Here is a 26,527-nt window from a genome sequence, read left to right as displayed (position 1 = left end):
GTTTGCCTTATTTATAGCTGTACTCTTAACACCCACTACAATGCTTCAAACTTAAGACTAAATAAATATTCACTGAACAAAAGAACACCATGTATTAAGCACTGTTTATTCATTTTCTCACTTAATCCCAAAACAACCTGTACACTCAGTACGCTTATTCCTATTTTATATGTGAGCAAACTGAGGCTCAAAGAGCTACAATAACTTGCCTTAGGTCAGAGCCAGGATTCTGAGTATGTCCTCTTGACAACTATGGTATCCTGCCTCCCTCTTTTTACATCCTGTTCTACTATATATTAGCTGCAGCCTGGGAAAGTTTCATAAGTTTTCTAAGCCTCAGTTTTCTTATCTATAAATAAAGGAGAAAATGATATCTATTTTATAGATTTGTTATGAAGTTTGGTTGAGTTTTTATGTAAAACACTGTGGTTGGCATACAATCAATATTTAATAAAAGCTGCTGCTCCTGTATTGTTGTTATTGAATCAAATACACAGAAGAAAGGGACTGTAGCTGGGGAATGCCACTTGCTGAAACCTGCCTCCCCTGCAAAATAGCACATACCACTGGAGTAGTTGGACATATCTCTAACGGCTTTCTGTGCCGCTCTCATCAACCCTCACTCACCACATTCCATAAAATAGCTTGCACGTGAAAGTTGCTTTGCTTAAAATTCAAATGTCGAATAGGCAAAATATTTTAAAGTTAATTCTATTACACAAGCAATTGCTCAGTGTGAAATACTGCAACCTGCATGGCTTAAATTGAATAGCTCACATTATCAAGGAAATGGAGATTGGAAAAAGAAAATCAAGACTGTCCCCTAGCCTATTACAGAAGGGAATTTCATCATCGTGGATTTTTATTTCAACAGATGTAAATGGGTAGCAGGAAATAGAGCGGAGAAAGAAAATTTCAAATTAGGTGGCCAATTCTTTGTTGAAATACCTAGAGCAGTCAACATACACACAACTGCTTTATTTGTCACCTTCTGGTCTACTGTTTCACTGTAACTTCAGTTCTTGACAGAAGACTCTAGACATATTTTATTATAGAATACAGTATCCGTAGTTTTGCTTTCTGCAGTTTCAGTTACCTGAGGTCAACCGCGGTCCAAAAATATTAACTGGAAAATTCCAGAAATAAACAATTCATATGTTTTGAATTGCATGCTGTTCTGAGTAGCATGTGAAATCTCATGCTGTCTTGCTCTATCCCACCTGGGACATGAATTGTCCCTTTGTCCAGCATATCCCACCTGTTAGTCACTTAGTAGCTGCCTAGGTTATCAGGTCAACTGTCATGGTATCAGCAGTGCTTGTGTTCAACTAACCCTTACTTTACTTAATAATGGCCCCAAAGTGCAAGAATGGTGATCCTGGAAATTCAGATATTCTTACTGTGCTTAATTTATAAATTAAACTCTATCATAGGTATGCGTGCGTAGAAAAAACACAGTATATATAGGGATCACTATTATCTGCAGTTTCAGGCATCTACCAGGGGGTCTTGGAATATATCACATGGAAAAGTGGGGGGGATGACTGCCCTACAAACGTCCAACATTCTGAACCACAGTGGCCTAGGTACACCTAATTTCTCTGATGCAATATGGGTAGCTGAACTGGTTCTTAAGCCTGGCTGCATATTGGAATCATTTGCGGTGCTTTTAAATAACACTGATCCCTGGCCCTTCCTCAATTTCCATTCTGATTCAGTTGATTTTTGACAATAATTTTAGAGGTATCCTGCCTTAGTTTGGATCTCAACTTCTCTACTTATTATTTGGACAAATTACTCAACTTCTCTGTATTTAAGTTTCCTTATCAGTAAAATAAAAATAATCATAGAGTGGCTGTGAAAGTCAAGTAAGTCAACACATTTGAAATACTTTGAACAGTATCTGGCACACAGTAGGTGTTCCATAGTCTTAGCTATTAGTAGTAATGGTAATAAAATATTTCAATTATTATACTTTGGTGTCATGGAAGAGAAAGGAAGACCTGCAGAGTTTGCAATCCCAGGTGGAATAACAATGCCGAAATGGCAGCAGAAATATCTGTGCTTGAAGTTCATGAAAAGGAAATCTCTTCACTGTAAGATACTACTTTGAAGCAAAATCAGATGATTTGAAGTTGAGCTCCACCTGGAATTTGTCTTGATTTTATACATGGAGAAGTAAAAATCTAAACTGAGCACATGGTGCTAGAATAACCCTATTTATTTATACCATGCAATAGACCGTCATTGCTAGTTTCCCCTGGTTAAAAAAAAAATTCTAAGGATAGGACTTTGAAAAATCCAAAGTCATATTAATCTGCAAATAAATAGCAAGGTTGGGATGGTGGAGTTTATTTTCATACTTGTCCTCTAATTCCACGGGGAGGAGGGAAAATCCATTCTACTTGTGTGAGAGGGCAGACAGTACTATAGAAACTTCTCTGGGCTTTCTCTCCACCCTTGCTTTCTCCTTGGCATAGGAGGAGTGTTGACTTATCTGATTAGTAAGATTAGAATAAAAATAAGTGCTCATTCATGGCTTAAATTCTGCATTCTGGCTTTCAGGTCTGAATGTCCTCAGGTTGACATAACCCTTTCTCTCTTATAAAGTGAGCAGAGCTTAGTTAGGGCACAGACACTGTTATCCAGTGGCAGGCCCACAGGCTCACCTGGCTCTCAATTTCTAGCATCCGCTGAACTGGGACACAGGCCATCACTCTGAATGACACTGGCAGGTAAGTGGTCTGTTCTGTAGACTCAGACATTCCCATCTGTGGGTATCAAGGTATAGATTTGGAGCTGGAGATGGTAGGAAGCTTCATTAGGCCTTAAGCTCAAGCCATGTTCTTCAATCCAGTTTTACTTATAATAAACCTGATACCACATTTTGTTCCTCACATGGCCTTTTGTGTTTGTTCTCAGTTTGACTCAGAATTGTTAGGAGAAAAGCACTCACACTCTCAAACCTTAACAAACAGCAGAAGTAACTGTAAGAGTAACTGTTGACAGCTTTCAAAATGCTCTCCCCATTTAACAGATGTGGAAATTGAAGCTTCAAAAAAGGCTTCTGTGATTTGCCCAGGGTCAAAATACTAATGACAAGTGGCAAATCCAGTACTAAAATCGGCATCATCAGCATTTCTCTTCACTACATGTCTAAATATGCTTCTTTCTCTTATTAAGGTCAGGGAGGCCCTTACAGGCTTCAAAGTCAAGAATGACAGTTGCTTTAATAACTTTATTAAACCAACAGGAGAGAAAAAAAAAATCCCCAAATCTAAGAATTCTTTTACTGTAAAATTGAGTTTTACCAACCAAAAACTGATTTTTTTTCAGAAAAGTCTTTACCTAAAAATTGAGAAATTGAAAGAGATCCTCTAGACAAAATTATGCAACAAAGTTTAAGTAACAGATAAAACATGATTATAAAATTTTTTTCCTATTTGGATGGAGTAACCTTAGGGTGGGCTGAGATGGAGGACAGGAACTGTCTCCTGCCAAGTAAGCAAGTGTCACAAAGACTTTCTTCTGTGATTTGCTGAACTGCTGGAGTTCAGCCATACAGAAGCAATTCCCTCATAGGTATTTCCCAGACTCAAACTCCTTTTCTAGTTTGAGATCAAAGGGCCCTCCCCTGTGCAGCAGGCAGAACAGATATGATACCTCATATACTACTGTGTTAGCTGGCTACAAATCATGTAATACAATTAGCATGGGGGAAGCCAGCTCCTCTAGGTTATAGATACACCTTCTGCAATACAAATGAATCAATCACATGCCACAGGCCTAGCCACCTTGAAATGATTATATAGATAATAGGTAACAATCAGTTCTGGTTCTGCTACTAGTTAATCGTGTGACTTTAGAAAAGTGCTTTCTCTGGCTTTCAGTTTCTTCATTTGTGAAAATGATGGAGTTAAATGAGATTGCCTCTAACTCTAAAACTATGATTCAATATCTACCACTAGCCTCTATATTACCAACACATAAGGCTGACTCACACTTCACGTCTTTGAGAGAAGAACTCTTAAAGACTGAGGTATAATGAAGTCACAGAATCGTTCCAAAGCTATTCCAATGGTTGGGGCAACTTAAGAGAGATGTATTTGCATTTTTCTATCTTGCTTCTTCTGTGTCACCCTCAATCTCCCATCCGCCTGAGAGTCCTTGAAGGTGAAAAATTTCACAGAGTTTCTATCAGAATTGAGAAAGAAATTCAGCTTATGTTTTTGATCCTTTAGTTATCAAGATATAGTTTTATTTTTGAAACTGATAATTAGATAAAAATGTCCAAAGGACTAAATAAACTGAGTAGGGCTATTAGTCTACTCTTTTTTCTTATTTTAATTCCATCTGAAGGAACAATAGGCTCTTTTTGTCTTTGGCAATATAATAATTCAGCGGACACGATAGAAATACCACACATCAAGATATAAAATGGTGGCATTTTCTCACTTTAAAAACAATCAATGCTTTCATTTGTGAACTTCAAAGTACACATGAAATAAAAGTCTCAGACCTGTGAGTGTGAGGTAAATCAAAGGGCCGTCAGTATTGTAAAAGTTTCCTGGTTCATTGGCCCTCTTCTAGGTAAGAATGGAAACAAAAGCACTCTGAGAGAGATGACTGTTCATCTCATTTTTATATTTCTTTTCCAAGAGGGCTTAAACAACTTCCCCTGATAAATCATTCTAATATAGTTCTTCCTTATGTCTGACTGAACCTCTCCTTGCTGCTCTGCAGGCCTACTTCCTCTTGTTTATCTAGTCTTGGCAGTGCTGGAACTGTTCACTGTCTTACATATTGTCAAGTCTCATTCTGACTTGCAGAAATTCTAGAGGAAACCTTGAGAACTGAGCTAGGGGTTTATGATCAAGTTTAGATACTGGTAATAATCAGTTCTGGTTCTGCTACTGGTTAATCATGTGACTTTAGAAAAATCCCTTTTCTGGCTTTCAGTTTTTTCATTTGTGAAAATGATGGAGTTAGGCGAGATTACCTCCAATTCTAAAATCTGGAGGTCTTAATCATATCTTAACATTCCTGGTGATACTATTCCATCTTAGTCAAAGTTATTTCTTCTTTCTGGTTATTAGCACCTCATCTATAAAATGAAATGAATACGAAAATATATTAAGAGAAAGAATCACCATACTGATGCAAATTATTATTGAATTGAAGAGTATTCCTGAAGAACTTGAACTCTTGGGGTTCAATCATTACTGCAAATGGCAATGGTTGAAGATCCCTCTTTCCATACTGGGCATCGTATAATTAAGTGCAAATATAACTTTCAATACAGAACTATGAGAGAAGACAATAGAAATAGGACTATGTCCACATCTGGATGATCACTCTGGTATCATAACTATACCCAGATTAGTTGCCCACTCTTCCAGTGAGCTGGCACCTTCTTAGAATGCCAGTGTTGCTTAAAACAGTGCATTGGATTTTAGTCATCATCCTGTTGGCCTTGTTGACTCAAGGATTCTTCCACTTTAGTGGAAGTATTTAAAAAGAGGGTTGGTATCTCTACTTCTACAACAGGTGGATCTCAAACCAGGAGACAGCTGGCATTTTCTGGACAGGAACGTGCTGCTGTGATTTGACAAGGGTTTAACAATCTTCTACTCTTTGGTCATGGAGCATAAGCTGAAAAAGGGGACTCTCCATAATCTTAGACAATTTATGCAGCTGCAGAATCACCAAAGGAACATTTCCATGGGGAAAAGGTGAAATTTAAGAGCAAACACACTGAAGAATTCTGAGCTCACCTTACGATAAAAGCTGCAAAGCAGCCAGATCCACATAGAAAGAATCTGTGGCCAAATACTGCAGTAATATCTAATCCAGGTTACTGATCTACTTCACAGAGGAGGAGTTGGAACAGGACACCCAACTCCACCTATCAGTTTCTCTTGGGTGCTCATGAAATTTCACCTAGTAAAGAGACAAAGATTCCATTAGGGACAGGTATTCTTTTCACAAGCCCCTGGGTTCGATGTGTGGCTGCTCTAAAGGATACAGTCTCACGAATGTCTGGAGTTTGACCTTTAGGGGCAAGCGAGGCAGTCAGTTGATCAACATGAGATACCGAGTGCCCAGTTTTGTGCACAGCTCCACCCTGAGAGTGACAAGAAAATCATAGAGTATATCTAGGCAAAGGGAAAGCAATTCTTCAGCCAGATATGTGATCAATCAACAAACGTTTCTTAAACATCTATGGTGTTCAAGACACCGTGTCTCTACCAAAAGACATAAGAATCAGGGGCCCTTCCAGTCAGGGGATGATGACTGAGTTGAAAGGCTAAGACATATTTGTATGAACAGATAACCAATAGTTCAAGGTGGTCTATGATCAGTGTCGAGTGATTCATATGAATATAATGACCAAGGGGTTTCAGGGGTACAAGTGAACAATTCTAACTGGGGTGATCCAGAAGGCTTCCTGGAGAAGGCAGGATTTGTACTAGGTGCTGTCAGTTGGACAGGATTTTGACAGGTAGAAGAGGGTGAGCAGGCTAGGCAAAGGAAATGGTGTGAGCAAGGTCCCGAAGTAGGCAGGCCTAGTGCCTGTTTGGAGAAAGGTAGCAGACTACATTGGCTGAAATAGAAGACTTGTTTTGAGGAGTAGCAGAAAAGAAATCTGAAAAGAAGGAACCATGGGATCTCAGAGTTTGAAGGGATCCTAGAGATGATCAAATCCAAGCTTTGCTCACCTTATTCTCACACAAACACATTTTTCCCTAGTGTGCCACCAATGTTTAATATGCACTTTAGTAATGGGTCCAGATTCCTAATATCTACAGATATAGTAATTCTGGGATAGTCATTAGAGAAAGGCTTTGGAGTTGGAAGCCTGTTTAAACCACTTGCTAAATGTTCACTCTTGGGCAAGTTCATTTATCCTTTATTTCTTCACCTATACATGTGGATAATAGTAGACTCAGGGTGGAGGTAGGAAGAAAAGGAGAAAGAATGCTTGAAGGGGACAGAAGAGGAAGAGGACTCTGCAAACTATATTGCCAAGGAAAGCATAAGTAGAAAGAATTCAAGCAAGAGGAGGCTGTTAACAGCATCAAATGAAGCAAACAGATCAAGGTAGCTGAGACCTGTCAAAAGGCTACTGACTGTGACAATTTGGAGGTCACTGGTGACCTTTAAGAGATCAATTCTAGTATAAGAGGAGAGAGGCAGTTTGTAGAAAAAAGTGAGGTGGGAGGGGTGGGAAAGGAAGAAGAATAGAATGTGTAGTGAGGAACTAGAGCTGCAGGCACAGACCCTGCCTTCATCTGTAGTGACAGGAGACGGAAAGAGATGGTTTTGATTGAAAGGGGTCACAGGATTGAGTGATGTAATGGATGGATGTGTATCTCAGCTTAGAACTGAAATGGCTGGTAGCTCCTGTAAGGACCTCCAACTGTAGCTTTCCTCCTTGCCAAGATGCAGGGAATGGTGATAAAGGAAGAAGGAAGTTCCTACTCAAAAAATATCTTCTCTCTTCCTTTCGTCTAGCACTGCATAGGAAGAAAATATCATTATAAAGCAATCTGCCCATTTATAATACCATAAGATTGCCAGCTGAACAATTATGAGACTCCCTGTATAGTAAAACCTTATTAATTTGGACTACAGTAATTTGGAATTTGTGATAATTTAGCCTGGGCTGGAGTTACTTTCATACTACTTTTAAAGAAAGGGTTCACTAAGCAAATAGTATGAAAAAGATTACAAGGGAGCTAATTTAGTCTGCTAGGGGCCTAGCTCACCTATTTTTAAGAACATACTGTTTTTTAAGAACTTAGGCATATTCATTATTTGAATGCAAATTGATTCTAATAATTATAGATTAACATAACCTACTGCTAGAATCCTATATCTGCAACAGTTACTTTGCTCTTGCTGAATATACTCATTAGAAATAAAACTGCGATTCTTTAAAGGTGGTTCACAATTCAGATTAATGCATACTCCTTTTTCCCACCCTCATGAGTTAACTGAAGTTCAGGAGGTATTACTATAGACCAGCACATCACTTACTACGAACACAGCAGAAAAACTAATAAGTAATCAAAAAAGGCATCAGAGCAGCCAAAATAGATGTCTTAAAGTTGATGCCCTAAATCCTGCATCTCTCTCCATAGCAGGTTCTCTTACAGCTTGATTTAAGTCTCACTTAACATACTAATTTGACACATCAACTTGGAGAGCTGGCTGTTTTTGTTTGTTTGTTTGAAGTTCATAACTGATTAGAAGGAGAAAAAGGGCTGTTACATGAAGGGACACTGAGAGAAACTAGAAATGACTACATACTGCAGAAAGGAAACAGGACATGTACAAAATGTGGCTCTAATAACTAAATAGCCACCACAGTCTAGGACAATTTAGAGTTAAAAGGCCTATATTCCTTAGTAAACCCATAAAAGTATAATAGAGTACTATAGCACAGTACAATGACTAATGACTGGAATTATGCCTTTAAATGATCAAGCAAAGTTTAGATTTGTTGAATATATGCCTCAAAAAGACAAATAAGTTTATACACATGCACATGCACACACACAAGCATGATTTGTATCCATAAAACCATTACGGTTTTTAGGTTAACCAAACCTAAAAATGCAAAATGCACTGATGCTTAAAACGATGGAGTTCATAATATTATATAATGATAATGATAGCAAAATAATAGCAACATTTATTAAGCGATTTATTAAATGATGAAGTATGTGTAGGTTATCATGCTAAGCACTTTACCTATATAATTTCATTTAACTCTACTAACAATCCTAAGAGGTTTTAGTATCATTTCTAACTTTACAGTTGAAGAAAGTGAAAGTGAGAGAGGTTAAGGAACCTGCCAACCCAGGCCACAGACAGAGAGCTGGGATTACAACTCAGGCAAGTTACTTGGCTGTATACTATGCCTTTCCAATGCCCCAGAAAATACAGCTCTCTAAAAATCACAGTTTTCTTCAGGGCTCCAGATAGCTAATGCTTTACTGTAATTTTGTTCTCCAAACTTGTATTTAACATATATCTTCATTTATAAGCAGAAAGACCTATGATCTGAGTCAGGTTATAATATTGCGTGTTTGCAAACATGTTCCATGTTATAAGCTGAATGGGAAATGGTAAAAAACAGAAGAAAACAAGACCAAAAACACCATGAACATGTCTATTAGTCTCATCCTAAAATCTCAGATCAGTCTCAATACACTATGGACACTATTCTCAAATAAATAGCCAAGTAACAAAGAGATGAAATTTTAAAATATTAAATGACCAGTTAAGATCTGCTTCTCCCATTGTTTCCCCACTTATTTAGAGAAATTTAACATAGGCCAATGGAGCAAGAATGATGGGGGGAATTGCAGGGGATGCCAAAAATTCAGTTGGTTGTTATACAGGATTTAGGAAAATCTGTTACTCAGCTGTTCTAAGAGAGCTATGAGGGCATAGAACACATGCGAGCATAGTGTGTACTAGGAGAAACGGTGATGGGGTGGGGAGAGGCAAATATATGCAGTTATCCACATTAGAAGTAAAAGTAAGGGTACCCAGCACTTGTACATACAAAGAAAAATGTATAGTGACATAATTCATTCATGTAATTCCTTCTGCCTAAATCAATGTTCTTTACTCACCTCTTCTTGTCTTAAACCTACCGATTCAAGAGCCAGCTACAAACACCACTTCTGCTATAAAGTGTTCCACAATGCCCAAGGCTGAATTAAACTCTTCCCTTGTTTGTGCTCCCATTGTTTTTGTTTTTCCTTTTACACACTTACTACAGCACTGATGATACTCTATCTTATTAGAATTATTCAAGTGTTTGCTCTTTCCACCCTCTATCCCACCATGAGTTCACCGACAGCAGTGGACTCTTTCTCATTTCTGTAGTTCCTACAAATCCTAGCACAGTACCCACTACATAGTAGAGTCTCGGACAATGTTGACTCAATGGCACTGGCCTAAGAGAATGGGTTATCGCCTAGCTTACCTGAAGGAGCATTTGTTCTCTTTCTTTTCTTGCTTGACTCCCCTCCATTCTCAAGGAGGCCTTCTGTGACCAGAGGGCCACTGGCACTACCAAACTGCAGGGGCTCGTTGTTGTTGGCAGGGTCAAAGGGCAGCTGGTTCAACCCTAAAGAAGAAAAAGAAAGCCAAAATCCAGACTCCATTAAGGACTGGGATGTCTCCAGATTTCATTATGAGCCACTAGAGGAAAACTCTGTATCTTAAGAGCCTAGGAGTAACAGGTTAATTTCTTAAAGCCATTTGCCCTCTGCAGTTTTTACAGATCTTTTTGACAAGTACAGAATTAAAATGTAGGCTCTTAATAAACTGTGGCTCTGTCATTTGTAAGATCCCTCCAGTTTCTGGGAAATTAACATTTTTGGCCATAAGCTGTCAATTATCTTCTACCTCCTCCCTTAAAGAATTAGGACCCTCTTTAAATGTGACCATAGTTGGACCCACTCTTCCTTTGAAAAAGTTTGACCACGTATTTCTTAGATTATCTCTTGACATTTTTTCCCATTCTTTCATCACAAGGGTTGTTGAATTGATGCAGATGTAATCATTAGACTGTCCTGGTGTCAAAGTCACTTCCAAAGATAATATAGAGGTTTCCAAAAGAGAAAACCATAACTTCATAGCAAACTAGAGAAGGAAACAAAGATACGGAACGCACAAGGGGGTTATTTAGTAGTTGGAGTAATGCGGAGTTATGACCTAAGTTTGAGTTGTGTTAATCCCATCCTCTTCAGGTGATCTCAGAGTATGGTCACTTTATTACTAGTCTCTTTACTAGTTGTGCCACACCATATAAAAATGGCAAAAGGCATTTTTCTATTCCCAAGTCTTACATGTTTCAGCCTGGGGTGAGCAGAGATACTTTCTTACTCCTCTGGCAGCAGCGCCTGGAATTTCAAGTGTTTCCATGAAAACTTCATGAAATGTGGAATCAAAAGCTTTGTTAAAGACCAAAGTTAGGTGATCTCTCCTAAGCTTTTTATCCACTAGTCCTCTAATCCTATCAAAAGGGTAATCAGGTTGGTCTGCTATGGCTCACTCTTCAATTCTCAATTTTTCTATGGCCCACAGCTGTACAATTCTTGAGGTAATATTGTAAAATGTCAGTAAAAGCTTGGAATCCAGTCAGCTACAGGTCAATCAAGTTTCAGTAAAAAGAATGCTAAGGTTCTAATAATATGGCTTTACACTATTGTTTTTAATAAAAAGTATTCCTATGCTAATGTTTTCACCCTACGTAAAAAGTATCATTTCTTCAGCAATCAGATTCCACTTGGAACACCTCCATTAAATGTTTTCTGGGACTTAAAACATTTTTCCTTTACATCATCTGAGTAACTAAGTGAAAGAATGAAAAGTTGCTTCTTTATCGCAAGTCAACCATTTACTGCATCATATCCATGTCCTATTAAATCCCTACCATGACTAGAATTAAAGAAACAAATACCAATTGCTACACTCAAGAAACATTCAGATCATGACCCATACTATTTTCAAAGACTAGATTTTATATAATTTACAAATGAAGACTTTTATTGCACTTGAGCAGTCCCAGAATCAAATGTGATTAGTGTACTATTTCAAAACTTTTCTTGGTATTTCTTTCTGCAGTATCATACTGACCAAAATAAGTTCCATGGAAGATAGACTAGTACAGTGGAAATAGTATGTGCTTGGGAGCCTGACAGATTGGGGTTCAAAACCTGGCTCTGTCCTTTACTATCTGGGTAGCTTCTGGCAATTCATGTAATCTCTCTCAGTCTTACTTTCATACTGTGTAAAAGGGAAATGATAACATTGCACAGGGTTGTTGCTAAGATAAGAATATATATATAATTAAAACAAACTTTTCTCCTGTAGGTTTGAAGTTTGTAAGCAGCTCTTCCAAGAAGGATATTCTCCACTGCACTCCCTCCCCCCTCCACAACTGTATTCCTGCTGCCTAGCAACATGCCTGGCACATAGTGAGTGTTGAGGAATGAATGAATACTCCATAGGGTGGGGGTAGGTGACTCATTCTATTAACTCATGTAGTTAGAATAAAGACTGACAGCTGATAATCAAGAATTAATGACACAAACATTCTGGTGCTGATTATATCAACATTACTTAAAATAATTAGATTTCAAATCCATTTCCATTATTTGAATACTATATTGCAGGGTGGTAAAATCTTGATCAAAAGGAATGCTCAGGGATTAGGAAGTTCTGATTAATAATGGTTAATCAGAAAATTTTTTCTCTTACATTTGATAATGTAACAGAGTAATATATTAGTCCATTTTCCTGCCTTATTAAGTAGATGACTAAGGATCTTACAGAGCTTCAGTGCTATAATCTGTAAAAGGAAGCTAAGGCAGTACCTAACCCATGGGACTATTAAAAGGGTTAAGTAAGATCATGTATGTAGAACATTCTGCATGTCATCTGGCATATACCAGATGCTCAATATATATTAACTGGCAATTTCTATTTTTCATTTCTAGAATTTTTGGTGCACAATGTGAGATTGGTCTAAATTTGCCCTTATCCAAGGATATACCCTACTTTCCTCATTGAATCTTTTAATTGCTGTTTGTACTGTTTTCTAAAAGTTGAAGGAGTCCAGGGGAAAAAAAATCTGATGAATTAAAGGTATTAAGTCATAGATTTTTGATTATAATCATCTTGCCATTTACTTAGTCCCAGATGGTAACTTTAGGGATTTAGGTATTTTCTTCCTTATACCGATGTACCACAGATTTTTGTCTGGAACTGAATATGCTTGAGATTTCAAGCAATTTCTGTGTATCTATCTCGTATGTGATCCAGATATATGAAAATTCTGATAATTCAGCATGCCATCTCAGGCCTTGTTTCTTACAGAAAAAGACATCATATCAAGGAGAGAGTGACATCCCATTCAGTAAGCTGATTCACTGGATACAAATCTGCATTTTATATTATCCAGGACCCAATGCAGTCTCCAAAGATTTGTAGTTTAAGAATAAGAGCTATATAGAGAGCAAAATCCTACAACACTAGAGCTTCCTAGCTACTTTAATTGTATTGTTTCATTCCTCCTCTGTGACAGCACTAAATAAACCAATAAATCAGTAAATCAGTAGGTACTTGTAGGATCTTTTCTGTGTCAATATATATATAATCCAAGCCAAGAATGCTATTTTAAGTAAAATAGCCTCATTAAAACCATCTAAACTCTGAAAGGACAACCAGCACTTCAATTTCAAGAATGCTTATTGCAGAAGTCTCAATTATGACTTGAATGGAAAATATTAGCAATTATGATATTTTAATTATCATCCAAACTACAGAATTTATCTTGAAATCTCTTATAGAAGCTATTTCTACCATTTTTCTACTAGTCATGATGGAACTATTAAATTAGGAAGATATTAGGAAGATACTAGATTAGGAAGAAAGTTTTGAGGCTATCCAGTTCATTATTCCATGCAAAGCAAGAATCTTATCTATAGAATTCCTGAAAGGCCTAAATCTGGGGAAGTTTTTAGCCTTGGGACCATTCCTTCCTATGCTTTTAGGGATTCAGCTTGCTTTCTCTACCTTTTTAAAAACTACCACCTACCCTCTTTTGAGGGTTCCTTTCATCTCACCAAAACTGCCGGTGAAGTAGGATGCATTTTGTTCAGTTGTTAACTTGCTTATTGTCCCTAAAATAAACACATGGAATGTCTAACTTTTTAAAGGCTCTACTGATAATCACTGCATGAAAAATCAATGAGGTGTCACCAATAATTAACAGAACAAAGAAATGTTCTAAAGTCTTATATAGTTTTCATTGTCCTTGCCCTTTTATTCCTGAGGATAAATTTAATCAAACTTTGAATCTTACTCATTTCCCCTCACATCTTGTCTCCTCATCACCTACCCCCACAAAATATACAGTTTGCATAAAGGGGAGTACGAATTGATATAGGAAAATAGAAAATAAACATTAGTGTTAAAGATTTCTGCTATTTCTGTATCTTACGTTCACAATTAAACAAGTCCGTGTGGTAATGCAATCTTGTTTAAAACCAGGCTGACTGGTTTAGATAGCTGACCAGCTGTTATTTCATGTCATGTCAAAAATACAGATTATCTGACTTCATAACACACATGAGGCCTCTTTAGAAAGCATGCATATTGGGGAAGGGTGGGGGTAGGGTCCTTGGAGAATGACATTTATTATCCAGTGGAACCAAGGGATTAAACTTCTCAGAATGAAGTGTGGTTCCCAGTGAATCCTCCAAACTGCAGGTCAAGGAGTTCACATGCAATGATGTCTGCCATACAGATGCAAATGATTCCTGGGCTTTGAGGGAAGCACTGAAGAATTTTCATGATTCTTATGAAAGAAGATCAATGATCTCTCTGTGCCCAGCTGCTGTAATAGTTACTGTCACAATTCACGTTACAGAGCTTTCTACTATCAGGTCAAATTAGGACTAACCCTCATGATGCAATCTAACACTTTTAACGATGGCCCCAGGTTACAGCACCAAAATGTGACCCTGTGGGTCCCTGCAGCTTCTTACCTGCAGCTGCGGCCCACAGACTTAATTTAAGGCAGTACAACCTTAGCAAAAAAGAAACACAATCTACTCTGGATTAGTTCCATTAGTTTAAAAGAAAATGTTAGGTCTTGAGAAATCTGCTAAATTTAATTTAAGGCAGCAATCTCCAGACATTTATGTTGAAAAAAATCAGAATATTAGTTTTTGGCAAAAGTAACATTATAGCTAATTTGTGTATAAAACAAATTTCTGTAACCTGAGTCCTATTTTCCAATTGACTTCAGTTTAAAATTAGATATGGGACTCCATGGTAAATGGAGGGAGTGGGTCTCCAAATTAGTTTTTAACTCAAAACTCTTGAAGTAAGGGGTTAGGATAATAGCCAGGCCCTTGATGCGATGGCAGGTGCTTTTGTAGGATTTATCCATCCCTGGGAGCCCCTCCTCCTTCCTCAGTCTAGGCCTCAAAACCTCTGACTCCACATTTTCAGCTCTCACTACCCTGTAATTCCACCTGCTACTTCTGAGGGAATATTTACAATGTCTAAAAAGAGTTGGAATGTAATATCACTCTCCAGCCACAGGGGTTAGCAGCCAAAACAAATGAACATTTCTCAGTTCCAGGTCTTAGCTGATGTCAAACAAATGAGACCGACTTTGTCCATTTTGAGAGTTCAATATTCTGTATAACTGGTTTAGCTGAAGCAAGGGTAACTGTAAAAGATTAATGGGCGAGTTAAGGGAACAAGGAAATGATGAGAAAGAAAAAGGCCAAAATCTTATTCTACTAAGAGGCTTGCTTGAATGGTAGTGAGCGGAAGAACTTTCAGAGCAAAAATTATGCTTAAATCGCCTTTTTCAAGGTGTAATACTGGTCACAGGCAGATTTTCATTGGCAGTGATCCTACAGCAACTTTTAATGACCCCCCACACTACCTGGTCAGGCATTCAAGTCCTTTCTAATAAGGCCCCACTATTCCAAGCCTTGTCTCCTCCTATGCCCCAGCTTGTACTCTACCCCAACACTTTTTGAACTTTAATGTGCACACATGTTCCCTGGGGATCTTGTTAGAATGCAGATTTTGATTCAGTAAGTCTGGGTTGTGATATGCTTTTCTAAACAAGTTTCCAGATGACACTGTTCCTGCTGGTGTGGGGAATCATACTTTGAGTAGAAAAGGCCGACATTTTAGCAAAATAGGACTACCTAGCATTCACTGACTCATTCTAGTACTTTCCTACTTCCACAGCTTTGATTCATACTGTTTCCGCACCTTTCTGTATTTCATGACTTCAAAATACTATCCTTCCTTTAGGGTTTATCTCAGATGCTAGTTCCTTCATGATGCCTTCCCTTATCCAACTCCACCCAACCTAATACATACACGTATTGGCAATGGAACAGGGCCACCAAGGGAACTACCATTCATTGACTGTTAAGAATGTGTCCTGCCTTAACATTCATTATCCCAGCATTTTATTTTCTAGTTATTGTTCCCATTTACTACAAAGAAAGGTAAACTTACAGAGTTTAAGTAACTTTTCCAAGGTCACACACCTAATAAGCAATATTACTAAGAAACACCACTCTGGCCCTCCTCAGATCTTAATCTCTACCTTTTCTGTGCCTTTTAGAGCATGCCTTGTGTTACAATTCTTTGAGTATTTGTCTTCTCCTCCCTTCCCTTCTGCCTTACCCCATCATCACTAAGTTGTAAGCTCCTTGAGGACAGACTTTACATCCTAATCATTTAAAAAATCTCTCTTCCTCCAAGCTGCCTGGCACGGTGCCTTGTAAAATATTAGAAGCACTCTAGAAATGTGTATAGAACTGAACTCAGCTGCAACTTTGGGTACAATAGCTGTGTTTCCCAACCCAGATGCCAACCAACCTGCTGCTGGGGCTGTCATGAAGGGAGAAAGAAATACAGTTTTAGAGTTCCTTTAGCATTCCTGGTATCCCCTCTATCCTAGGATCCCTGAAGACTCTTTGGGGAGTGGTGGTAGACTATCACACACTGTACACTTGACCATGAGTCTGCATTACTTCATTCTCCTTTTCCAAGAGGCAAAACAGTTCTTATACATACTAAGACCTTTCTATGAGAAAACACCATAAAAGAAACCCCATGTATGGATCTTCTCTTAATATTTCCATGAACACCAGGTTACAGATTCCTGCTTTATAAACTATAGTCAAGAAAAGGCAAACCCTAGAGACGTATCATCAAACACAGCTGTTACAGAGATGTAGCCTCTGTATCTAAGTTTAAATGAATTAAAATTAAATAAAATGAAAACTTCAGTTCCTTAGTTGCACTGGTCCCATTTCAAGGGCTCATTAACTACATATGGCTAGTGGCTACTGCATCAGACAGCATAGTATAGAGTATTTCCAACATCACAGAAAATCTGACTGGACAGTGCTGCTCTAGAGTCAGACCTGGATTCAAACCTCCATCTGCCACTTATTAGGTATGCCACTTACAAGGGGTATAAAACAAGTCACTTCATTTATTTGACACTGTTTCTGTGCTGTAGAATGGGGATGATAATGACTGCCCTCATAGGGAAGTGAGGAAAATTAAATGAGAGAATGTATGTCTAGGGTCTACTACATATCAGACCCTAAATAAGTGTTAGCTCCTCTCTCCTAACCCACTCGGGGATTTATATGAATTTGTCTCAAAAATGGAATATGAAAATTTGAATAGTATGGCTCCTTAGGCCCCCACACTATATCCTGTTTATGTCTTAGAAGATGTTAGCTTTGCATTCATTTTATAACCCTCTTTTTCAGATAATACACAGCCATCAAGGTAAAACATTAGTAAATAAGCTGGGAGTAGTAAATGATTGCTCTTTGCTTGTACTATTTTTAGGAGAGACCATATTTGTCACCACCTTGAACTTTCTAACATGAAAGAACCACGTTTTCCCCTTACAACTGAAATGCCTCCTCCCAAAGCTTTAATCAGTGCTCACTTTCAGCTGGTTGCTGTGTTATTAGAACACTAATGGTGACACTGGAGCTGGAATGGAGAAGGACCATTTCTCTCTAAATCCATATTTTCCTATGTTCAGAATGTTTTCTGTGTTTTTCCTATGAGGCTGACATCTCGCAGGCCTGGTAAAGGCGAATTATTTGAGAAAAGTCTCAACTAAATCTGTTAAGGTGTTTGAGTTCCGTGAGTAGGAAAGCAAAATACATATTTCTAACTTCAAGAAGAAGGATGCTTCAGGACTGTTTTCCCCTGTTCAATTTAAGGCTTGAGAAACACAGCAAAATCACATTCCTCAATGAAAACAAAGTTTAAAAAAATGTTGATTTGATAGAACAGTTCAAAGTGACAGATGGTAGACGGGCGATCTATCATTTTCCTTAGGATAAAGTCTGGCAGTCTTCAGAGAAACTGAGAAGAGAGTCTTATTTTCCTTCTAGTTTAGCCCTGGGAACAGTTCTCACAACTACCCTTCTCTCCACATCTTTGGGGGTGGGGGATTAGAAAGACAGCGATTCATCAGTGCCTGCTTTGAGCTGGCTCTAGGCCATGCTGCAATTCCTGTTGACCAATTTTCTACTTGAGTGACAGGAAAAGAGCAGGTTGCTAACATACTGACCATTAGGTTATCTGTTTAATACGTGCCTGAGAACGTGCTCAGAGGTACTGTATTACAGATGTCTCCGTCTAAATAAAATAAATAATTGCAGATTTCAGAGCCTGAGGGCAGAGAGTTGTTCTGCTATTGAAATTGGACTCTATCTTGTCAGATGTGTAATGAGGTCTTTCCTTCAGGCTGATCGATTTCATAAGGCTGAGGTAATTATCAAAAGCAAGCACAGATCTCCCTACAGAAACCACTCCACTGATTTTGAAAACTAGCTAGTCAGCTGGATCTGGTCAGAAGCCTAGGCTGAGCCAGCTCTTTCCGTAGGAACAGTTACTACACACAGAGTACAACAATTTACTCTAATAGATTCTTAAGACGCCAGTAAATAAGTTGTAAACAAAGTTCAGCAAAATAATTTCACATGCTGTAAGTGAGTGAAAACTGAAGTGGCAGTCAGATAAATCTGCATTTCAGTGTAGGATGCTTTGAAGGGGAGAGTGAGAGCTAAAATTCTTTTAGTCTTTGGAGAATTAATTACATTAATTAAGGCTAGAAGGATATTGGTAACCTTTAGGACTGATGCACTGTATGAATAACATTTGTATCTTTGCTTTTCCCAAAATATACACGCTAATTTCACCATATTTCCTTTATTCATTCATTTAGCCTTCATTAACTATTTATCCAATCACTGTGCTACAATTTCTAATTAACCAATTAAGAGTTTATGATTTAGCATTCCCTAAATATAGAACTACATAAATGCAGTAAACCTTCATTTACATGTTCAAAAACTTTACCCTCTCTCCTTCCCCATCCCATTAATTTTGCTATACTGTATCATTAATGTTCCAGAGTTATACATTCTGTATTCTTAACAATCCAATCCTCATTTGGATTAGTTTTTCAAAAATGTATGATAAATAACCCTGTTGTTGGCTGTGAAATTAAACACATAGGAGAAAACAGATTCCTATAATATGCTAATGCATCTTTATAGATACACACCTCCTCTATAACAATTCCACCTTAGGACTATCAGTGTAGGGTGTTGACAAGTGATTAACTCCTTTTGAGGGGCCCCTGGGCTGAAGTCAAACGTGCTACTGAGGAGAGAGCTAGAATCTGCTCCTTGAGAAAACATGACTGTAAAGGAAAGCCTGCAAAAAAGAGCTGATTTGTGTTTGAAATAAGTCTTACTATTGTTGCTATATAAAAGAATAAGTAGGATCTTAATTTTGCTCCAGTCAGGAGTCTAATTGAGGTATTCAATATGTATGGGAATGAATGAATCAACAGAACAATATTGACAGATAGTCTCTCTCCTTAATCATCCAATTCATTTAAACAATTCTGTATGCCTGGCAGTGTGCTAGGTCCTAGGATTTCAGGAATTGATAAGACATAGTTTCATTCCTCAAAAAGCTCACCACCAGAAAGGAAGGCTGATAAATACACAGAAAACCTGGGCCAAATTATTATATCAGCTTCATCTATTGCTGCTTCCCCCAAGTATCCTTTGCTTCATTCATACCAAACTTCTCAATTCTTTAAACATGCTATGCCTTTTGAGGTCTCTGTACTTCTTTTTTTTAAACTTTATTTTATTGTGGTTATAACACTTAACATGAGCTCTACCTTCTTAAATTTTAAGTGTACAATACAGTATTGCTAACTACAGGCACAATGTTGTATAGCAGATCTCTAGAATTGATTCATTTTGCATAGTCAAACTTTGTGCCTGTTAATTAGCAATTTTCCATTTCCCTGCCCCTCAGCCACTGGTAACTACCATTGTACTCTCTTATTCTATGAATTTGACTATTTTAGATAACTCATATAAGTAGAATGATGTAATATTCATCCATTTGCGGCCAGCTTATTTCATTTAGCATAATGTTGTCAAGGTTCATCCATGTTCTTGCATATTGCAGGATTGTCTTCTTTTTTAAAGTTGAATAATATTCCATTGGTATGTCTATACCACGTTTTCTTTACCCATTCATTTGTTGGGCATTTACGTGGTTTCCATAGCTTGGCTATTGTGAATAGTGCTTCAGTGAACACTGGGGTGCTAATATCTTTTCAAGATATTGATTTGAATTTGTTTGGATAAATACACAGAATTGGGATTCTTGATCATATGGTACTTTTGTTTCTAATTTTTTAAGGAACCTCCATATGTTTTTCACAGCAGCTGCAACAGTGTACAAGGGTTCCAATTATTCCACATCCTTGCCAACATTTTTTTAAATAGCTGTCCTCACAGGTATGAAATAATCTTATCATAGCTTTGATTTTCATTACCCTAATGATTAGTGATGTTGAGCACCTTTTTGTATACATGTTGGCCATTTGTATATCTTCTTTGGAGAAACGTCTACTCAAGTCTTTAGCCTATTTTTAAAATTGTTTTTTTCCATTGAGTTATAGAAGTTATTTATATATTTTTGAAATTAACCCCTTATGTTTTCTCCCATTCAGTAGGTTGCCTTTTCACTCGGTTATTTCCTTTGCTATACTAACACTTTTAGTTTGATGTGGTACCACTTGTCTATTTTTGCTTTTATTGTCTGTGCTTTTGGAGTCATATCATTAAATCACTGCCAAGACCAATGTAATGAAGCTTTTCCCCTAGATTTTCTTCTAGGAATTTTACAGTTTCAGGTTTTATATTTTAAATCTTTAATCCATTTTGAGTTGATTTTTGTGTGTGGTGTAAGATACCGGTCCAAATTCATTCTTTTGTATATGGATATTAATTTTCCCATCGCCATTTATTGAACATACTATCTTTTTCCCATTGGGCATTCTTGGCACCCTTGTTGAAGATCAACTGACAATATATGGATGGATTTATTTCCGTGCTCTCTATTCTGGTTTTCTGTTTGTACTATTCCCTCTGCTTGAGATATAATTTTCCCTTTTATCCACCTGGAGAGCTTTTACTCAAACTTCAAAGCCCTGATCAAATGTTACCTCAGTGAAATGTTTCCTAATCCCCAAAGGCTCTCTCCATAGGAGTATACAGAACATTTTTTATCAGAGCACTTATTGCAGGACCTCAGGGCTCATTCTCAATGATTGTGGGTTTGCATGTGTTCTGAGTAAGGTATTGTCAATATCTGATCTGTGCCTTAGAAAGCTCATACCTGTTGAAGGACACATTGGAGGTGAGAAAGCATCAGAGGCAGAGAGACCAGTTAGAATACCAAAGTGATACAGTGGAGAGATGACATTAGCATGGTCTCAGACAGTAGCAATGAATGGAAACAAAATAATGGATTTCAGAGATATTCTTGAAGTGGAATTATCTGCCTTTGGCGTCTGGCTGGATCTGGAAGTTGATGGGAAGAGAGGAGTCTGAGATCATCCATTTAAAAGTTCTTAAGTCAGAGTCCTGAAAATCCTGCAAGGTGTAGGAGTTCAGTATGAGAAGAAGCACAATGAATTGGAAGCATAACCACAAAGCTACAGTGAGAAAGAAAACTGCTTTCAATCTCTATTTGCTGTGGCATAAAGGCTGCCAGGAAGCACTATCAAATGGCTTACACTTGACCTTTACTATGTATTCTCAACAAAGCCTGTCAAAAGATATCAATTCATCCAGAAAAAATAAAGCATGATAGTCTAAGAGGCAGGATAACATAATATTGGGATAAGGAGGGAGAAAACATTTTAATAATAGGTCTCAGACTTGGTTTATTTCGTCTGCAGCATTCACTGACAAAAGTGTCTTTGAAGGTCAGGAATACTTAATAGATTCCTTCTCTTTCCCTTCACACTTTCCTCTTTCTTCCCCCTCCCAAACAACTCCTCAAAATAGTTTTATTAGAAAATCTTGCATTTTAATAGCAGTTATCTTTTGGTTATTATAGTATGTTGGATTAAGCTGACAATTTTCCTTTTAACAATACTCAAAGAAAGCTTGGAAAAAGTAATGCTATGTTGTTTTTCTCCCTGCCAAAAAATATAGCATTGTAATTGTCTCCTGGAGAAGAAGCACTCTAATCATTTTTAACTTTAAAGTAAATTCATTTCAGGAAGATGCTTTGAGAAAACAATTGACAGAGGAAATCAGGGCTCCTAGGAGATTGTGATGTGATGGATTGAGTTGAAGAGAATGCTGTAGCCGAATTTAATTCTGTGAACATTTTCAACTTAAAAAGAGTTTTTCTGCAATAAGCACTGTATGGGAATTAGAGTCATGTTACATTGTGGGAGATAGGCCTTTAACATTGCACAGATATTTAACACCTAAGAGTTCTAGGCACCACAGAGGCAACAAGCATACAACACAATTATTCTGATTAAACAAAAGAGGAAGCTGTTATAGCAGATGAAGTCAGAGTGTGAAACTATAGTATCTTTCTAAAATTGCCTTTAAAAAGAATCCCAGGACTAGAAAAGACCTAAGCATCCTCTTATTCCAACTGATGTCACTAAGAGCTTGGAATAGTCTCAAAAGCCAAAGTGTTACTCTGATTTAGAAGACCTTTTCAACTTTCACTCCCTCCGTAATTGAATCCATTCCCATCTTCCATTGTTGTTTTGTTATTTTTTGAGCACCTCCCATTAGGTTTCAGGAAATACATCCTTTAGAGACAGATTTGGATTGGTAAATTTACAGTCTTGGTAAATTAACAGGCTCAGAATTTCCTCGAAATTGGACATTTGCCTAGGTTGATGGTGGACAGAAGCAATGGAATAGCAATGAACTGAGGCCCTGAATACCTGGTCAAGCAGCCTAGCCTTCTGGACAGATGCCAAGAATGAGCATAAAGCCATAGTGCAGTAAACCAATTCTATTTAAGAATATCCTCTTTGGCTTCTAAAAGGCAACTGTTTTCCTTAATACACGTGACCAAAAGCAGCTCCCATATTCTTTTGTTTTTCACCAGTTACTTCCTGCCTCAACCCAGTCACGAACCTCATAGATTTGTTAGGAGTGTCTTCAGAAGAGAGTGTGACTTTAAGGCAGTATGTCTCATCGGTGGCTATGTATTAAAATCACCTGGAGAACTTTAAAAAATACCAATGCCTGGGCTCCACCCCTGGAAATTCTGATTTAATTTGGTCAGGGTGGGACCTAAGTGTCTTGTTTATAAAAGTCACCAGGTGATTGTAACATGCAGCCAGGGCTGAAAAACACTGCTCTAAATGGAGCAAATGAGTGTACACTGCCTAAAGTTTTTTTTAAGTTAAAACCAAATAACACTTAGAGAATAAGTTCATTTACTCCTCACCTACAATATGCAGGGAACTGTACCGGCTGTGTGGTATAAATAGGTTAGACATAAACTTGCCTGGTTTATGATGGTTTATGGAAAAGATGGAAAGAAAGATTAGGTCTAGATGGAAGACAATAGAAGCCTGATATAAAACTCAGTAATGGGGTAGAAAACAAGAGAGGAGGGAGGACTGGAAGAATGCTGTCCTAGTACCACCTACTGAAAACTTACTTTGCAGTCAGTAAACGATTTAACAGTAGTACAGTTAAGGCACCCTGGAAAAAAAAACTTCTAACTGCTCCAAAAAAAAATCTCCTTAAGAATTTTGCTAATTATAAATCAGAACTTGTAAGGAGGTGCAGAAAAGTTGTTTTTTTAAAATAATAAGTTTAAATACCAATATATCTTCTAAGTAACTTACTATCAATACTATTTAGAGCACAAGTATTATAAACTCAGGATAAGAAACTAATGCTGAAATGCTAAAAGTATGTCTAACATGTTAGGAATAAATTACTCTAATTGACCAAAGCTTTGTTCACATATGAGACATTTCAAAATGTAATGATGTACTGACAAAAATTCTTGTATCCTACTGCTAAAGTTATAGGGATTGGTATTAAATCCAAGTATGATATATGTATACACATAAGAGCAAGCAACAATTATAATATAGAGATATTTTAAATTTAATCTTTTTTTATTTATTAGTATTGTTACATGGCAATGAGCATTCAGAAAAAAACTAATCAGTTTGCATTATGCAACAATCAGACAAAATACTCCTAATCCTCTGTCATTCTTTTTCCTTGGCCCCTGGGTACTCATTAAAGGTTAATTTATTTAAATCTCTCAAACATTCATTTCAATCTACTTTAATAAACTAATGAATCTTTGGAACTTTGCCTAATCAGCTTATGTTTTTTTATTTTAATACATCTATAAAATGTCTTTTTTCTAAGCTCATTCTTAATAGTTGTCTTCCCTCTTGGAGATAGATAGAATTGTGCTTCAGTAACAGCCTGATTTGAGCATTTGGTAACACATTTACAACCTCATCCAACACACAGAGAATGCTGTCGCTTGCCTACTGCTCTTAAACACAGTTACATTTTAGATAGTGCATTGACTTATGTTTACTAGGTTAATAATCCTCCAAATTGAAATGGTCATTTTGCAGTTTAGTGGGAGTGACAATTATATTGAAGCAAAGCTTCTAACAACTTTGGTGCTTGCTGAATTCTATGAGGGCCTATCAGTGAAACAATTCCATTCTGGTCATTGCAAACCACAGCAATGCACGGTACATGCCATGTGGATTGGCAAATATAAGACAAGTCTAGAGAAGTCTTCAAAAGAATAGTACCACCTAAATGGAGTCTAAACTTGTACCTTACAATCTGTTCAACTGCCATGCTAAATATGTTTTGTTTAATGGTAACTTTAGGGAATCTTTCATGCAACTGTCGTTAAGTTGAATGTTCTCAGGGTGATGGCCAACATTCAGGAACTGCACTCCATCCTGTACACCAGTATGCTAGAAACCAAAGTCTTGGAGCACTAGGGCATTATTTCTAACTCCTTTCCTAACAAGAAACATTATCATAAAATTTTACGTTTTACCAAGTGGTTACACCCCATCCTTATAATAGAGGTGGGGATCTTAATTTTTAAAAAAAATTTTTTTTCTGAAGACATTTATGCATCACTTTGTTTTAAAGAAAACATCATCTGCTTTCCTCAAAAATTTATATAGTTAATGTTATTCTGGTTCCTTCATTTTTAATCTTTTTTAAATTGAACTATAATCAGTTTACAGTGTTGCAAGAGGGAGGGATTTTAGATGGGAAAACTGCAGCTCAGGGGAACTTCAGCGATTTACCCAAAGTTATGACATGTGTGGGGAAACCAAAATCCAGACCCTCTGGCTACAGATCTTTCCCCTGTACCATGTTGCCTCACCTGTCTGGTCTGTGTTGGGATTAATGTTTTTACTGTTGTGTGGTTCACCATTGATGAAAGAAAAATTGTAAAAGTTACCTCCAAGATGTTTTGGTGGCAAATAAATCAAACTGACTAAAAATAATTATGATACATTATTTGACATAACTTATCTTCATAATATAATAATTCATTGGAGTGCAACTTCATGTGTAAGAGCTAGAATTCTTAATTTTAAGTTAGGTTTTCATTTTACATACAAATTAATAAAAATAATAAATGCATCCCTTACGTTTGGTCTAGATTACAAATATTTAAATTTCTAGTGGAAGTAGATGCTTGGCTCTGTTACAGTGCTAAAGGTTTTCCAGTTGTCACCTTTGCTTTTCCAAACAGTAACTCCAAGAAATCACCTTTCAAAGTTCATTATTCATTCTTTATTCATCTGTCCACCCATTCATTTATCCAATCATCCAAATGACATTTATGGAACTCCTACTTTGAGCCAAGCAAGATGACAGATGTGGACTCTACCTGAAGTTCCTGCTGCTGCCTTATTTCCTTAGACTTATAATACCTTGAAGACAGGAATCCTGTCATTCTGCAGAGAATATAGCCAGTTCTATTTGCAGAAAATCACTTAAACACTTTTTTGACAGTGAGATTTCTGGTTCCTCTGCCGCCCACATGCCCTTCCAGACATATGGGAGTTAGGCAAAGAAATAGCAGAGTCTGCTTATCAAGTCTGACCTTTGGATAATGACTACAGTTCTCCCATCCGAGCTTGCTGCCGTTCTGCCTTGTGGTCAACAAAATGATTCAGCTTAAAATGGCAATATATCTGTTGCTGCTTCCCAGATATTTTCTAGCAAGCTACATTTTAAAAAAAATGGTTGCTTCTGCCCTTCAGCATAGTGGTGAACTGTATCACCAAATGTACAGTATCATCTGATTCAGTGAGAAGTAGGAGCTTATAGACAAGATGTAGATAAATTTGAAAAAGCTGCAAAAGCAGGAATATTCCCTTCCTTCTATCACTAGATGCTTGATTTACTTATTTTAACAATAATAACTTATATTCAGAGACTGCTATTAACTTTTCAACTCTCCTTCACATCCACTTCACAGCCAACTTGTGAGATGACCAGTGAAGGCATGATTATACAGTTAACATATATAATTCTAAAGC

The 26,527-nt window shown here is 37.3% G+C and overlaps 1 protein-coding gene across 11 annotated transcripts in view; it reads right to left on the bottom strand.

Annotated features, from left to right (window-relative positions):
* ENOX2 (ecto-NOX disulfide-thiol exchanger 2) overlaps nucleotides 1-26,527 on the bottom strand; it is a 248,277-nt gene that overhangs the window by 135,346 nt on the left and 86,404 nt on the right. For 7 of the 11 annotated variants that reach the window (XM_031445407.2, XM_031445413.2, XM_064482718.1 and 4 more), the window contains one exon: nucleotides 10,004-10,147. The exons of 3 other annotated variants lie outside the window; for them this stretch is intronic. Coding sequence is in view for 4 of the 8 variants with exons in the window: in XM_064482716.1 (XP_064338786.1) it covers nucleotides 10,004-10,147 (144 nt within the window). In the remaining 4 variants the exon portion in view is untranslated. Of the gene's footprint in view, nucleotides 1-5,774; nucleotides 5,941-10,003; nucleotides 10,148-26,527 lie in introns of all 11 variants that reach the window. One more of the 11 variants, XM_031445409.2, reaches the window with a different exon arrangement.

This window comes from Camelus dromedarius, chromosome X (assembly GCF_036321535.1).
Source record: "Camelus dromedarius isolate mCamDro1 chromosome X, mCamDro1.pat, whole genome shotgun sequence".
NCBI classification, from domain to species: domain Eukaryota; kingdom Metazoa; phylum Chordata; class Mammalia; order Artiodactyla; family Camelidae; genus Camelus; species Camelus dromedarius.
The sequence above is the reverse complement of the archived record's forward strand: the minus strand, read 5'-3'. Positions and strand labels throughout refer to the sequence as shown.